At 33.1% G+C, this 13,602-nt stretch overlaps 2 protein-coding genes across 3 annotated transcripts; both read right to left on the bottom strand.

The window, feature by feature from the left end:
• Nucleotides 1-783: 783 nt before the first annotated feature.
• Nucleotides 784-2,201, bottom strand: LOC145603524 (glutamate receptor 2.4-like). Its single transcript, XM_081659444.1, has 2 exons — nt 1,800-2,201; nt 784-1,153 (listed from the first exon to the last, which is right to left on the bottom strand). Exons 1-2 carry the CDS (start codon nt 1,956-1,958, stop codon nt 848-850), a joined length of 465 nt encoding a protein of 154 aa, XP_081515570.1. The 5' UTR covers nt 1,959-2,201; the 3' UTR covers nt 784-847.
• Nucleotides 2,202-4,510: 2,309 nt separating this feature from the next.
• LOC145605480 (uncharacterized) lies at nt 4,511-8,803 on the bottom strand. 2 transcript variants are annotated; one of them, XM_081661539.1, is made up of 7 exons: nt 8,459-8,803; nt 7,563-7,690; nt 6,564-6,703; nt 6,376-6,414; nt 5,481-5,542; nt 5,104-5,248; nt 4,511-5,014 (listed from the first exon to the last, which is right to left on the bottom strand). In XM_081661539.1, the coding sequence occupies exons 1-4, from the start codon at nt 8,491-8,493 to the stop codon at nt 6,409-6,411; spliced, it is 309 nt and encodes a 102-aa protein (XP_081517665.1). In that variant the 5' UTR covers nt 8,494-8,803; the 3' UTR covers nt 4,511-5,014; nt 5,104-5,248; nt 5,481-5,542; nt 6,376-6,408. The 2 variants fall into 2 exon arrangements, with proteins under 2 accessions (XP_081517665.1, XP_081517666.1); XM_081661540.1 differs by lacking the exon at nt 5,481-5,542.
• Between the last annotated feature and the right edge of the window lie 4,799 nt (nt 8,804-13,602).

Here is a 13,602-nt window from a genome sequence, read left to right as displayed (position 1 = left end):
TCTTGTCTTAAAAGGGTTGCTAGTTCACAGTACATAAAATGATAAGGAGTACTGATTATGGTGAACTAAGTGTAAAGTAATGCTAAATCCCAAGAAGTGGGATGCAAAAATTAAAGGTGCTCCCGAATATATTATGATGTTGTCCGGCCAACTGAATGTGACTTCAGGATAAAACTATTAGCAGTGGCTTACATTTTTTTTCCATAGAAAACCTTCAATCTTGGATCTTCGACAAAGTCGCTCCTGAATTGATATTGATAGATTCTCATTGAAACAATGCAGTACTACATTGGTGCTTAGCCTTGATCAACTTGAACAGGTCTTATGATCCTCATTTCCTAGTTGTTTAATAAGTCAGAATAGTCATAATGTTTTATTAGTATTTATTTCCCTCTTGTATAGGAACAGCTAGTACTTAGCTCATAATGTTAGGTCAATTCATTTTAGATTTTTTTACTCCTTACATCATTAAGTTTAATAGGTCACCTTTATATGCAATAATGGCATGCATGAGATTTCTTGTTGATTGAATAATAGAAAGGAAATGACAGCGGTAAGTGCAGTGACACCACCGCGGTGGCTCATATATTCGAAAAATACGATAGATTTAATTTCCAGATGTTTGCTGCTAAAATGTAGCACAAGGCCCATGATAAATGACGGCATTGAACGTAGAAATAAAATGAAAACATTGTTGGCCATATACATGTCTTTCTAGTCCCCAAACAATTTGCATTAAAATTATTTTACATTAAAGTTACTCTTTAGATACGATTCACACTAAACAACAGGTACAGACAGAGATAAGTTATAAGTGATATCATTAGTTAATGTCAAAAATAGTAGGCTAACAACATGGAAGCAGATAACAAGGGTAGGCAACGGCTTTCTTCTTCCTACCATTGCGTCTTAGTCCACAGTACAATAATATAATGATGATCATGAGAATTAACACAGCAATGGCTCCCGCTACAAAGATCCAAAAACTATCAGAATCTAGAAGCTGATCAGAACCTCCAACATTGTCATCACTCTCGCATGTGTCCAAGCTACCAATTGTTCTTTGTTGGATTGTTGTCAATCTTCCAGTGTCTATCAACTTCAACAATCCTTCCGAAAATTCCTTTGCTAGGGAGGTTTCTTTGTGGAAGGCCTACATGAAAAAAATAAATAAAATCATGTTCGTGCAAAACACACCTTCCTAAATCATAATCTATTCAAAAATATACTCCGTATGCAAATATACCAGCTGGTCAGTAGTACTTTCTAGTAAGATATATGTACTCGGTAACATGTTATAACTTTCTTTGATCAAGTCTTGTTTATGTTTGATTTTGACCACTAATTGATAATCTATTAATGTCATAGTATTGTCATACTCCTAGTCTACCACTTCAATGTTTGATTTAGCTTTCAAATTAGCATATAGCCAACGCTATGGCACGGTATGTCAATCGGTTATTAGCTAATTAATTCATTATGAATTGAAAAACTGGCTTTTAATGCAAACAATGTATGCAAGACTCAGGTACCATACATGTAACGATAAATGTAAGGATTATTCATACTAACACGTAAGATTCGGGTACCATAAGAAAACAGAGGAGTTTCTTAGGAATTACTATCTTATGTCGAGAAGACAGAAATTATTTACTAAGTTTATGAAGCTCATGTTAATGTAGAAAATTATTTCGAATATGGTTGTTCCCTTATAAAGGAAAATCTATATGATATAATCATGTACGTCTTATATATAAATTAAACAAAACATAGAAAAAGAGGAGGGAGCATGTACGTACAAATCCAAATCCGACAGTGTCGATACCATAGGCAGGGACTGCAGTGAATCGATCACAATAGTTGGTGTGGTTAGCAAGGAAAAGTTGGAGATTAGGAGAATCCCCGAAAATGGCATCAACGCCACCTCTTTTAGTTCCTTTGGACAACATCTCCGTCATTTCTTCTTCTGATTCAAGGATTATTAGCTTTGATTCGGAGATGCCTTTTTGGATTAGCAAGTTTTTAATAAAGGATCCTTGTCAATGACCCACATTTAGCTTGTTCCTGATTAGTTGATCTATGTTTCTGATACTACTAGCACCCTGACGTTGCGCTGTAAGTGATGATGTCTGGCTTGCTGAGTAACAAGCTAGCAAGATCAGCATCACCATAAAAAAAATATTATTATTACTAGCCTTGTTTGTGTTATTGACCTCAAGATGTCACCTACAACATGTAGATCATATGACAAATTAGTTACTACGACGACTTACATAAGTTGTTAGTGTAATAGAACTTTTTCCAGTGGATTAAGGTACGGTGCTCACTTCGCAAATCGTTGTAAGAAGAGCTTGTTTCTTTCAGATGTGAAGCATGCTTGTCAGTTCTGTATTCCAAAAACCAGAAAGAGATTGCAACCACGAAGCTAAACGCAAGTGTGGCGGCCACTATATATTAAGTGGCTGATGCCAGAGAAATTGTTATAGCTCCCCTTCCAATTGGCTGCTGATTGATGCGAAGTAGCATTGATATTTGACTGTTTAAGTACGGTAAGGTAAAGTCCACCCACGGCGTCCTGTAACTCAATATTGATATCTCCCCTACCGCGCCATCATAGTTCTACAGATAATTAATTAGAAGGTTAGCATGCAATGACTTCTAATTAGATAATTCATTACTAGAAGATCAAGAATAGATTGTGTTTTAAGAAATATCTCAAATTGATCCTAGGTCGTCCTCTGATTTGAAACATTGCCATTTTAGTTTTTACACGACTTCAATTAATATTCATTACCATTCATCACCAAATTAAAGGCGACATTGTAAAAGCGGACTAGCTTCGTTAAGTCTTGGGTTGGGACTTGGGAACTTGTACTTACTATCTACGATCCAATCTCATGTAATTAAGGTGATAGTGTGATACTGAGGGGTAATGAAACTTTAGGGAAAATATATATATACAGAGTATTGCATATAGTCATATAGATTACCACTACTTTTATGAACTTGACATATATATAAACTCTCTTTACAAGATCATATATAAATCCACTACCATATACTTCTATCAACAAGAATGGTGCAATAAAGAATAGAGACTAGAAAAGGTGACAACAAATCTGATTAACGATGGGTATAGATATACCGTACCTGAGCAACAATGGTTTGAAGCATGTCATCGAAACTGCCATTCATGGTGCCATCAGGTTTGGCAAATGGGACGAACTCGTAAGGCACTGACGAAGGAAGGCCTAAATTTACAATGTCTTCAAACACTGCAATCGCAAATCCACTGAAGTTTTGCACCCCTGTAACGGGGTGACGTTCAATCGATACAAACTTATTGAGCCCTGGTCTAACAGGAATCAAAAGCCTTAGTTTCGATGATGTCCCGTTTCTCGACTCGATTGTACTGTTCTGACCGGATACAATCATAAGTTTCATGGCCATCACCATAAGAAATACTAGGTGCACAAGCACAACACATAATCCATTCTGCTTGCTCACCATTTTCTTTCGTCTTTGGTTTTCAAAGGTTTTCCCAATCAATTCATGTTTGATCTGTACAACTAGTTTATAGTGTTAAAAATCAAGGACGAAATCCATTTGAATACATATACATTACACTGCTTATTATTGCTAGTTGACTTTGACATGTCAACAATAACGTACTTAGTACTCCCTAATTTTTAATACAGTACATCACCTAGCAGTAATTTGTGGCCTTGTGGGTTTCTCTACTAGGTTAGTAGGTTACCACTAATTGAACAATGTTTATCTACTCTAATCATTATCCTCATAAAATTACATATGTAGACTCACATCCTCTTTTTTCTTTTTATTTTCATATATATTTTTTTATAGATATATTTGGTTTCTTTAACACTTAGTTAGGTTCATTTTTAGTAAAACGAGGAAAGGGAAGGGAAAAGAAAGGAAGAGAAAATAAGTTCATGTTTCCCATGTTTGGTACTTTGGTTAAAAGAAAAGAATTGAAGGGAATCCGTTGTTTGGTTAGACTAGTTGTGGACCCGCACGCGATGTGCACGGTTCCCCAAGTTATCAATGTATTTTTCTCAACTGATTTTGTTATCGATGTTGTTTCTTGAATTATTTTTTTGACGTTTTATCATCCATTAAGATTTGGGTTCAGATGGGTTCAAATAATGGATGATTAACCAATGTAAGCTAACTTTTCCCCAAAAAGCAAGAGTAAAAACTTTCACGTGTCAAAAAAAAAAGTATAACTAAACTTTCAATAATATAAAAAAGAAACAACAATTTGTAAAACAATAGATAATCATATGAACAAAAAAGCCAAAAATGAATACCCAAAAAACATCAAATGAAATAAACCCAGATGAAATTTCAATAATTCCAAAAAAAAAAAAAAAAAAAAAAAAAAACTCCAAATTAATTTAATATTTTTACATTTTGCAGAAGAACAATCGAGACGAGGCAAAAACGCTGTGTAATTAAACGAAATTGAACAGCAAAGGAAAGAAAAAAATCACAATAATAAATCTGTATGACATTAACTAAACCTTCATCAATGGAAGCATTTCACTCTTTTCAGTTGTTCTACAACAAAAGGCTGCTAAATGAATAGAATTATACGGATCAAATGCCCCCATCAAAGTTAACTACAATCCTTTGCTCTCCTGATAATTATCATCAAACACTGCAAATTTAAGAGAGATTGGCAATAACTGCTTGAGATTTGAACAACACTACCAAATAAGAAACTCAATCACTATAAGAATTATGAGGAAGAAGGAAAGGATAATGAAGCCAAAGACTAATATCAAAATTGCCATGACCAATCAATTCCAGGTTCATCAAAATTCAGAAGTTCCATCAAAAGTTCCTGAGAATTTCTCTAAATTTCTTCTACTATTTAGTTCAATACTATCATCAATAAGAAGGGCAAAGACCAAAGAGGCAAAATTGCTAGCCAAAAGCATAGAAGATGAGAAAAAAGTCCGGGATTTCCACAATGATTACAAAACGATACCTGCAATTTCAAGAGGCATAGCATATAAGAATAAATCACTGTTTATGAATCATGATACTGCATATTAAACGGTTTTGGAGCAAATGTACCTTGATTGCAATTACTTAGTTCACTTCACAATAGATAAAACCTGACCATTTTTAGAAAAGGTGAACCGGAAGGAGCCGTGAGGCCAAGATCTTGCATTACTTTCAATCTTCGAGCACTTCCATCAGGCTTTTTAGGAGTGTCATCCTGAAACATCAATCACAGAAAAACAAATGTAATTTTACTATTAAACTCAAGAAACACTCAAATGTATTGACTACAGTGCCAGAATTTATCAAAGAGCTTGTTATGTAAAGTCTTATAGTTTCTCCATAGCTGTGAATCTGGTCAACAGATCGATCGTATGTCCTCTATACAAAGTTACCAACTCGTGATCAGTTGTCTAAAAGAAAATACAAGCAGATCAAGATGTACTCACATCGTGCTCTTCAAATCGTCTTTTAAAAGATACTGGTTTTTCCTTAAGTACACTGTCATCCCCTGCATTTGTTTGCCATGTATTGACATCTATCAATCTCCAACATAGAATATAAAGCTTTTCCAAACAAATTAACATGCAGTATTTCAAAGTTACTACGGACATCTATTAATCTTTTAGATTTATTGCTTCAGGATATATGGGTTCAGATTGACTTTGGGAATTAAAGTGAAAACTACATGGAAATTGACTTTGATCACACACTCAACCCAACTTCGTGCAGAAATTCGAACAGAACACACCTAACTTAATTGCATACCCATCAAACATTATAAAGATGAATTGATATATGTGACTGGAAGCCACCCTAACATGCCCATGTCTACACAAAGCATTTAACAACAATTCAAACACATCAATTTCCAAAGTATTAGCAAACTCAAATGAATAGCATTTTATATGCTACCTAACGAGCATATTGTCAAATCAAAACCCCTAAATTTTCAGCTGAAACTAAATCAGACCCATCACCCCTCTTAATCTTATTATTCATCAAAAGCAGGAAATATAGTTGATAATGACTTTCAAATCCACTAATTAACAATCAAAGAGTTTATTGGTGTGATCAGTGAACCTTCTCCAACAATTGTAACCTAGTAATATCGACTATAGTTGATGTAAGGAATAGGTCCTCTCTATGTACATTGTCATGAAACCCTTGACACTGACAGAACTGTCAGCATAAAGCTTCCTATAGGAAACTTCTCATAAATTTTATAAAAAATGTCATAGTATGTGCTCCTTTAACTGTCAATCATAAGAGGTAATTTTACACTCGTCTTAACCTTTAAAACCCAACAAACTACAATATAAAATAACGAGATGCCAGACTCACCAGTTTCGCCAGAAGCTGCTGCTGCAGGAATATTTAAAGCTGAAGAGAAAACCAAATTATGAACATGATGAGAAGCTAGTTGATGATAAGCAATGCAAATCGATATAAACACATCTTGTTTATAAAAAGTAGCCGAATAATCAGCAATTCAGCATTAAACAAAAGAGCATATAGTAGCAAAATCATACTTTTATTGCAAGAAGCTGGCAACTGAAGTGCGGAGGGCAAGGAGCTGGAATGTTATCATTCAGATCACAGAGGAAGGTTATCCCTGATGTCTTATCAAATGTAACATCAGAAGGCAAGCTCTGCAGAAGACATCCAGATTCTGGAACCAAAAAAATCAAATTATGATACAAAAAAGTGGATTCTAGGTGAGGATAGATGACAAAGATCACTGTAGTTATCCAATAATGGCAATAGAATGGTAACCACGTAGCCCTTAGGTTTAAACATTTTTATAAACAAAGCAAGAACAAAGCTGATTAATTTTAGAGCAACCAACTACAGAATCGTAAACATTTCAATTCCATTCGTAAATAGTGACAACTTGCATTTCAGGAGACAGTTCAATACTCCTCTGATCGCGTTAAATTAACATTTGTAATCGCTCTGAATCAACATTTTATCAGGTGAACAAATACAGTATAGTACTTGCATGTTTGCATATTAGGAGATAGTAATCAGCTTTAAATTGTAATCAAATCACGCTGTATCAACATAATATGTACTTTATTAAGAAAAACATTTGGGCTCATAGTGCCGTTCCTGACAATTTATAGGCCAACGCCGCCGAGCAAAATATTGAACTATATGGTCCCCTATGCATAAAGGAATAATTTCCTCAAACAATGGTATTATAGGTATGTTTTATTGCATTGCATAAGGCATATATGTATGTAGACAGTAAACATAAATCAAGAAGGACAAGAACAAATTTGAAACTTACATTGCTGCAATTACAGATGAAGAATATAACTCTAGAAATTGAGGAAAAATTTACAAAAAAGAGAATTTAATTCCAATTTACCAAGAAAATGGTATTAAATAAGAAAATAAGCATATTAATTTCAAGAAAAAATTGCAGCAACGTAAGTTTCACTTTTTGAATGCAAATGGCATCAATATATAATATTCCTAATAGTTTCCTAGTTAAAATATCGAAGAATGGGAAATGTAAAACATACCCAGTTGAAAACAGAGAAGAAAATGAAGCCCAGATGGAAAAACCTTCGAAATTTCGCTGGAAAACCCATTTTTTTCAGCAACTCGTCGCCGATGATCAAAGCCACTGCAGCCGGCGATTTCACCACCCCTACACCACCACAAAGCACTATACACTTTTGATCTATCACTTTAAGCAACCTCCAAAGTACACACAACATGCTTAAAACAAAAGGCTTGAAACATACAGACTAATTATTCGGCGTGATTGCTATAGTGCTAGGAATAAGGCACAATAAATATGGAACAAGGACAAACAGCAAAATAAGAACCTAAATTACTCTTACAACTTCATCAACAACGGAAACAGGAACTACTAGATCAATAATTGAAGTAACCTATAATCCAAAAGTAGTACAATTCATTCCAAATCAATTCTATGCAAAATTTGAAGGAAAGATTTTGCAACTCAGTTCAGATCAAAATGGTAACGCCCAGGCTTAAGCTCGAAGCTCGACAAGCCTCAAAACCCAAGCTCAGCTCGGGCTCCTACATTCTCAAAAAAGCTTTGCTCAGTGACTCAATTAGGTTTGCAAATTTCTAACACATTAGCAACCAAATTGGACTCAATTATCAAATTAGGCTCGAAAATTCACATAATTTCTACTCTCTTATGATCATCAACGTAAATTGCACAAAGTAAAATCCTAGCAACAAAATTGCTCACTACAATCTTTCATAATTTCAGCAATTATAACCAATAAGTTTTTTTTTTTTTTTTAAAAAGGATTATAACCAATAAGTTCAATAAAGAACCCTAATTTGAATATAATGACAATTAAAGCAACGATAGTATGAAACTAAACCCTAGATTGTGAAATTGATATTCGATTATTAAAATGGGGGAAAAACATCTTACCTAAGAAGTGCTTCCATGGAGGATTGAAAGCTCATAAGCCAGTTAAATGTAAAGCTTGAAGTACACTTCAATGGAATAGAGAAAGCCCAGAAGCTGCTTTAATGGAGAACAAAGATAATTAGAGAGAGTCCTCCATTAAAGCAAGGTAAAATCTGAAGAAATGGGTTTTCTAGCTAAGTGGAATTCAATACGACGTTGTTGTTGCTGCTGTAAGGAAGGAGCAGCAGACTCCATTGTTGCTAGAGAAGTAAGAAGAAGAAGGCGGCTGTGAATAGTGTGATTGGTGATGGAGGAGAGAGAGAGAGAGGGAGTAGATAGAATAGAAAATCTGAAAAAGCAGGGTAAAAGGAATGGTAGGGAGGCAAATGCGGAAAAAGAAATGACGTGTTAAGCATTGAATCTTAAGGGTAAAAAGGTAAAATTACTGTTTTTAAGGAATAGTAATTTTACAAGTTCTCACTTTTAATATAGGTTAAGGATCTTAGGGTCTGTTCTGATTTACTGAATTGAGCTGAACTGAACTGAACTGATTGGAGCTGAATTGAACTGAACTGAACTGAACTGAACTGAGCTAAAATGAATTTTTATGAGAGAAGGAAATTAGGAACTGAACTGAACTGATTGGAGCTGAACTGAAATTAAGCTGAAGAGAACAAGCCCTTAAAGGAAAGAAAGACAACATTTAGTTTATAACTACGGAGTAGTGTTTAGCCCGAGCGATGTCCCGAGTTTATACGTTAAATATTCTTTATTTTGAATAATAGTATTATTGTATTATAACAATCTTAAATACTTTTATTATTGATTTAGTTGAAAAAAATAATTTGTACAACAAAAAAAAAAAAAAAAAAAATCTCGTGTCATACATTAACTATATTTAAGAACAATAAATAAACAAAAGTATTAGATAGCAAAGATGGTATGACTTCTTATTTATTTTCTAATGGACCCAAATTTAATTCTTGACATAAACATTTTTTAGTTGACATGTTCCAATTCTCCTTGGTGACGTGGCATTTTTTTTGGTGTAAGAGAGGGGTGCTACGTGGCGTGTATCCTTATTAGGAACGTCTTTTAACATATAGTATAGATATTAAAAAAATATCATTAATTTTCTCTTTCCTTCCAAATTCCCCAAATTTTGGGAGGAAAGGAAATGTTAAATTTTCTTAATGATCTTTCCTCCCAATTCCTTTCCTTTCCTTTCCACTCAAATCCCTCCTATTTTTTTTTATTAACCAAACATGGAAACAAGTAACAATTCTTTCCACTTCCTTTCCTTTCCACCCAAATCCCTACTACCAAACGAAGCATAAAATCTTAAATAATTTAAGATCTCAATTTTCTTTCCACAAGTTTGGTTGTTTGTCTTATTGTGAGTGCATGGATTGAGTTAGGAGTGCAAATGGATTCCCGGCCGAAGAAGGAAAAAAAAAATGTAAATGGATTTAGAACATTCAAACGTCCAATTCAATCCAGTCCAAATTATCGGACTGGATTAAACTCGGACTTAAAAATCAAAATCCATTTTTAAATTGGATTTGGAATCAACCTCATGGAGTTCAAAGTCCAAATTTGTTTGGATGCATGGGATCGGACTTGACTTAGTAAAAATCGGATCGAACTCGGACTCAATATTTCAAGTCCAATAATTTTCGGATTGGATTTGAATTTGACAAAGTCCAATCCAGTCCATCCAATTTACACCCCTAGATTGGGTCATCTAACAATGTAAGCCAATACCATATCTTCTAAATCTCTATGTAGGATTGCTCCCATCTATATTGTAGAAGATTACAGAGAGTGAGGGATAGCTCCAACGGTTAGAGCTTATTCCCTCCCGATTCCGAGCGTTCTTGAATTGTGATCAATTCTCATCCTCGTCCCTCGTCCTCATATATATATATATATATATATATATATATATATATATATATATATATATATATATATATATATATATATATATATATATATATATATATATATATAGGGGAGGGATCCAGTAAGAACCCCTCCTTATATAAGAACACTTCCTTATACAAGAACACCCTATGTTCTAAACTTTTTTCTGCTTATGTTCTAAATTTTTTTCCTATGTTCTAAATTTTTTCTGCTTATGTTCTAAATTATTTCTTATGTTCTAATTTTTTTCAGCCTATGTTCTAAATTTAATTTTCAGCTTATGTTCTAAATTCTTTCCTATGTTCTAGATTATTCTTATGTCCTAAATTTTTTTCCTATGCTCTAAATTTTTTCAACTTATGTTCTAAATTTTTTCCTATGTTCTAAATTTAATTTTCAGCCTATGTTCTAAATTTAATATTCATCTTATGTTCTAAATTTTTTCCTATGTTCTAAATTATTCTTATTTTATAAAAAATTTTTGCTTATGTTCGAATCCCACGTAGGTTCAATATTAAAAAAAAAATTGTAAACAAGTTTCAGTATTACAGAAATGTCATTACTAAATGATCATTTTAGATGGTTAGATCAAAACTAATAAACGACTGAGATTTGTTTTTATATAAGATTGAGTTCTTATATAGAGGAGGGTTCTTATATGAGCCTCTCTCTCTCTCTCTCTCTCTCTCTCTCTCTCTCTCTCTCTCTCTCTCTCTCTCTCTCTCTCTCTCTCTCTCTCTCTCTCTATATATATATATATATATATATATATATATATATATATATATATATATATATATATATATATATATATATATATATATATATATATATATATATATATTTTCGGTTATTCAACTTCCGTTCATATTCAATTTGCAATGCACGTGCATGCTAGATGTAAGGAGCTTTTTGCTGAAAAAAAAATATTTTGTTTAATATTCTAATTACATACAAAGTCAGATTAAAAATCACGACAATTTCACCAGTGATATAAATTTATGATTAATCTATTAATACCCATCATATCACTAATATATAAATCATATCACTAATATATAAAGTTGGTCTCATAGCCAGGCCACGAGACATCGACACTTGGCATTTCAGTCAAGTGTCGAGCCACGTAGGCGACAAATAGGTATTATTGTGACACATAGGATGCTAGGTAAGCGAATTTTGGATAGATTTTTTTAGGATAAAAATGTTGTATAGTGTTTTATTATAGATATACTTCTAATATTTCATATATACAAAATTAATTATAACTTTTAATAAATATCTTATAACTCATTACTATTTCCATCATAAAATTCGTTTTAAAAAGTTCTGTAAAATGAGATTCATTTATAATATATTTTAATAAAAAAATAGAAAATTAGTAAAGATAAGTTTTAATCAGAAAAAATAATTTTAGTTTGGTAAAAATACTTTTAGTTCATTAAAAATAATTTAAGTGCAATAAAAAAATATCAAGTTAATAATAATATAGATATCCATTTACAAATAAAACTACAAAAACTATACTATTATATAAATAACCAATATGATATCGTATGTCTAAATATTTTACATTATCAAAAGGGGTTATATGATCATATTTAACATTCAAGCTAAAAAGTTTAGGACAATCCGAGCATCGCCCGGGCACAAAACTAGTAATTATATGTGTCAATAATATATACGTAGTTTCATGTAATTTTTTAATTCATAATTAATTATAATACAATGCATTTAATTTTTACTTAATTTGAACCCAATTATATTAAATGCTAGATTCGCCATTGTTTTAATGATGACTTTCATGAAATTTTCTCAAGCTTCAGGTCTGGATCGGAGGCAAATTTAGATAAGAGTAATATCTATTTTGCTGGTATTTCTGAACCTATTAAAGATGATATTCTGGGAATCATTAATGTTTCTATTGGTGAGCTGCCATTTAGATACTTGGGAGTCCCCTTATCTTTGAAAAACCTCAGTTACTCTCAATGTAAGCCAGTTGTTGAAAAGATTATATCTAGAGCTTAATCTTGGACTAGCAAATTTTTGAGTTATGAATGCAGATTGCAGCTTATTAAGTCCATTCTTTTTGGAATGCAAACTTTTTGGTGTCAAATTTTTGTCATGCCAAAAAAAATTATCAAGGAAGTTCAATCTTATTGCAGAATTTTCTTGTGGACCGGTGGTGTTGATATGTCTAGAAGAGCTCTCGTGGCCTGGGAAAAAGTGATGCTCCCCAAAGTTGTTGGTGGCTGGAATGTTAAGAATGTTCAACGACTTTGGAATAAAGCTGCTATTGCAAAACTTTTATGGGCTCTTACTCATAAAAAGGAGAAGCTTTGGGTGAGATGGGTTGATAGCCATTATACTAAGGGTAGGGATCTATTTACTCTCCCTATTCCTAGCTTGTTCTTGGGCTTTGAAGAAGATTCTGCAGAGTAGAGATATCATTCAGAGTAATGCTAATTGGGACTTTGTCATGACTAAAGGTAGATTCTCAATTGGCAAATTGTATAAGCAGCTGCAGGGAACTTTTGAGAAAGTGCCTTGGAGAAGGCTGATTTGTAACTCCAAAGCTAGCCTAAAAAGTTAGCTGCTCAAAATTGGCTTGCTACAGCAGATAAGATGTAACACCCCCAAATCTCCCTCTACGGAAATACCAGTATAATACGTATAATTATACCGTAGAGATAGACTTGGGCGTATTACCGTCGCGTGATTACGCAAGGCTACTTAAAAATACTTAACTCAATATAAAACTTGCAGCGTAAACTCAACTTTCTTTTATTAATACTTATAAAAATAGTAACATTGTTACGAGTACTTAAAATAAAGACAAGACCAACATTCCTAAACTAGGTGAAGCAAATTCCGGGACTCCCATATCCTCATTCATGACTTCACCTGAAAGTAGTCAACACTGCTTACCATTACGGTAAACAGGGCGAACCAAAACAAAGAAGAAATACGGATTAGCAAAATATGCTAAGTACGATAAGTGCAAGATAATGTAAACTCAATTTATTTGCAAACATGCTTTTAAAACCAATTCCAATAATTAATCCAATAAATTCCAAACTCATGATTCAAAACCAGTTCTCAATACTCTCAAAACAATTCCACCAATTCAATAATTCAATAAATATGATTTATAAAACCAATTCCTTTAAAAAGCCAATTCCTTTAAATCCAATTGCTCACCCAAGTGTGCACACCCCCAAGCTAGTCTCCTTATATTG

The sequence above is a fragment of the Chenopodium album genome, chromosome 22 (genome assembly GCF_948465745.1).
Source record: "Chenopodium album chromosome 22, dcCheAlbu1.1, whole genome shotgun sequence".
Lineage (NCBI taxonomy): Eukaryota > Viridiplantae > Streptophyta > Magnoliopsida > Caryophyllales > Amaranthaceae > Chenopodium > Chenopodium album.
The sequence above is the reverse complement of the archived record's forward strand: the minus strand, read 5'-3'. Positions and strand labels throughout refer to the sequence as shown.

What these genes read in the sequence shown, in the direction of transcription:
- LOC145603524 (XM_081659444.1), bottom strand. Translation starts at nt 1,958, where the DNA reads ATGACGGAGATGTTGTCCAAAGGAACTAAAAGAGGTGGCGTTGATGCC. An exon ending in ACACTGTCGGATTTGGATTT is followed by an intron (nt 1,154 to 1,799) that starts GTACGTACATGC and finishes TTTTTCATGTAG; the next exon opens with GCCTTCCACAAAGAAACCTC.
- LOC145605480 (XM_081661539.1), bottom strand. Translation starts at nt 8,493, where the DNA reads ATGAGCTTTCAATCCTCCATGGAAGCACTTCTTAG. An exon ending in TCCATGGAAGCACTTCTTAG is followed by an intron (nt 7,691 to 8,458) that starts GTAAGATGTTTT and finishes GTGGTGGTGTAG; the next exon opens with GGGTGGTGAAATCGCCGGCT. An exon ending in TCTTCTCTGTTTTCAACTGG is followed by an intron (nt 6,704 to 7,562) that starts GTATGTTTTACA and finishes TTTTGGTTCCAG; the next exon opens with AATCTGGATGTCTTCTGCAG.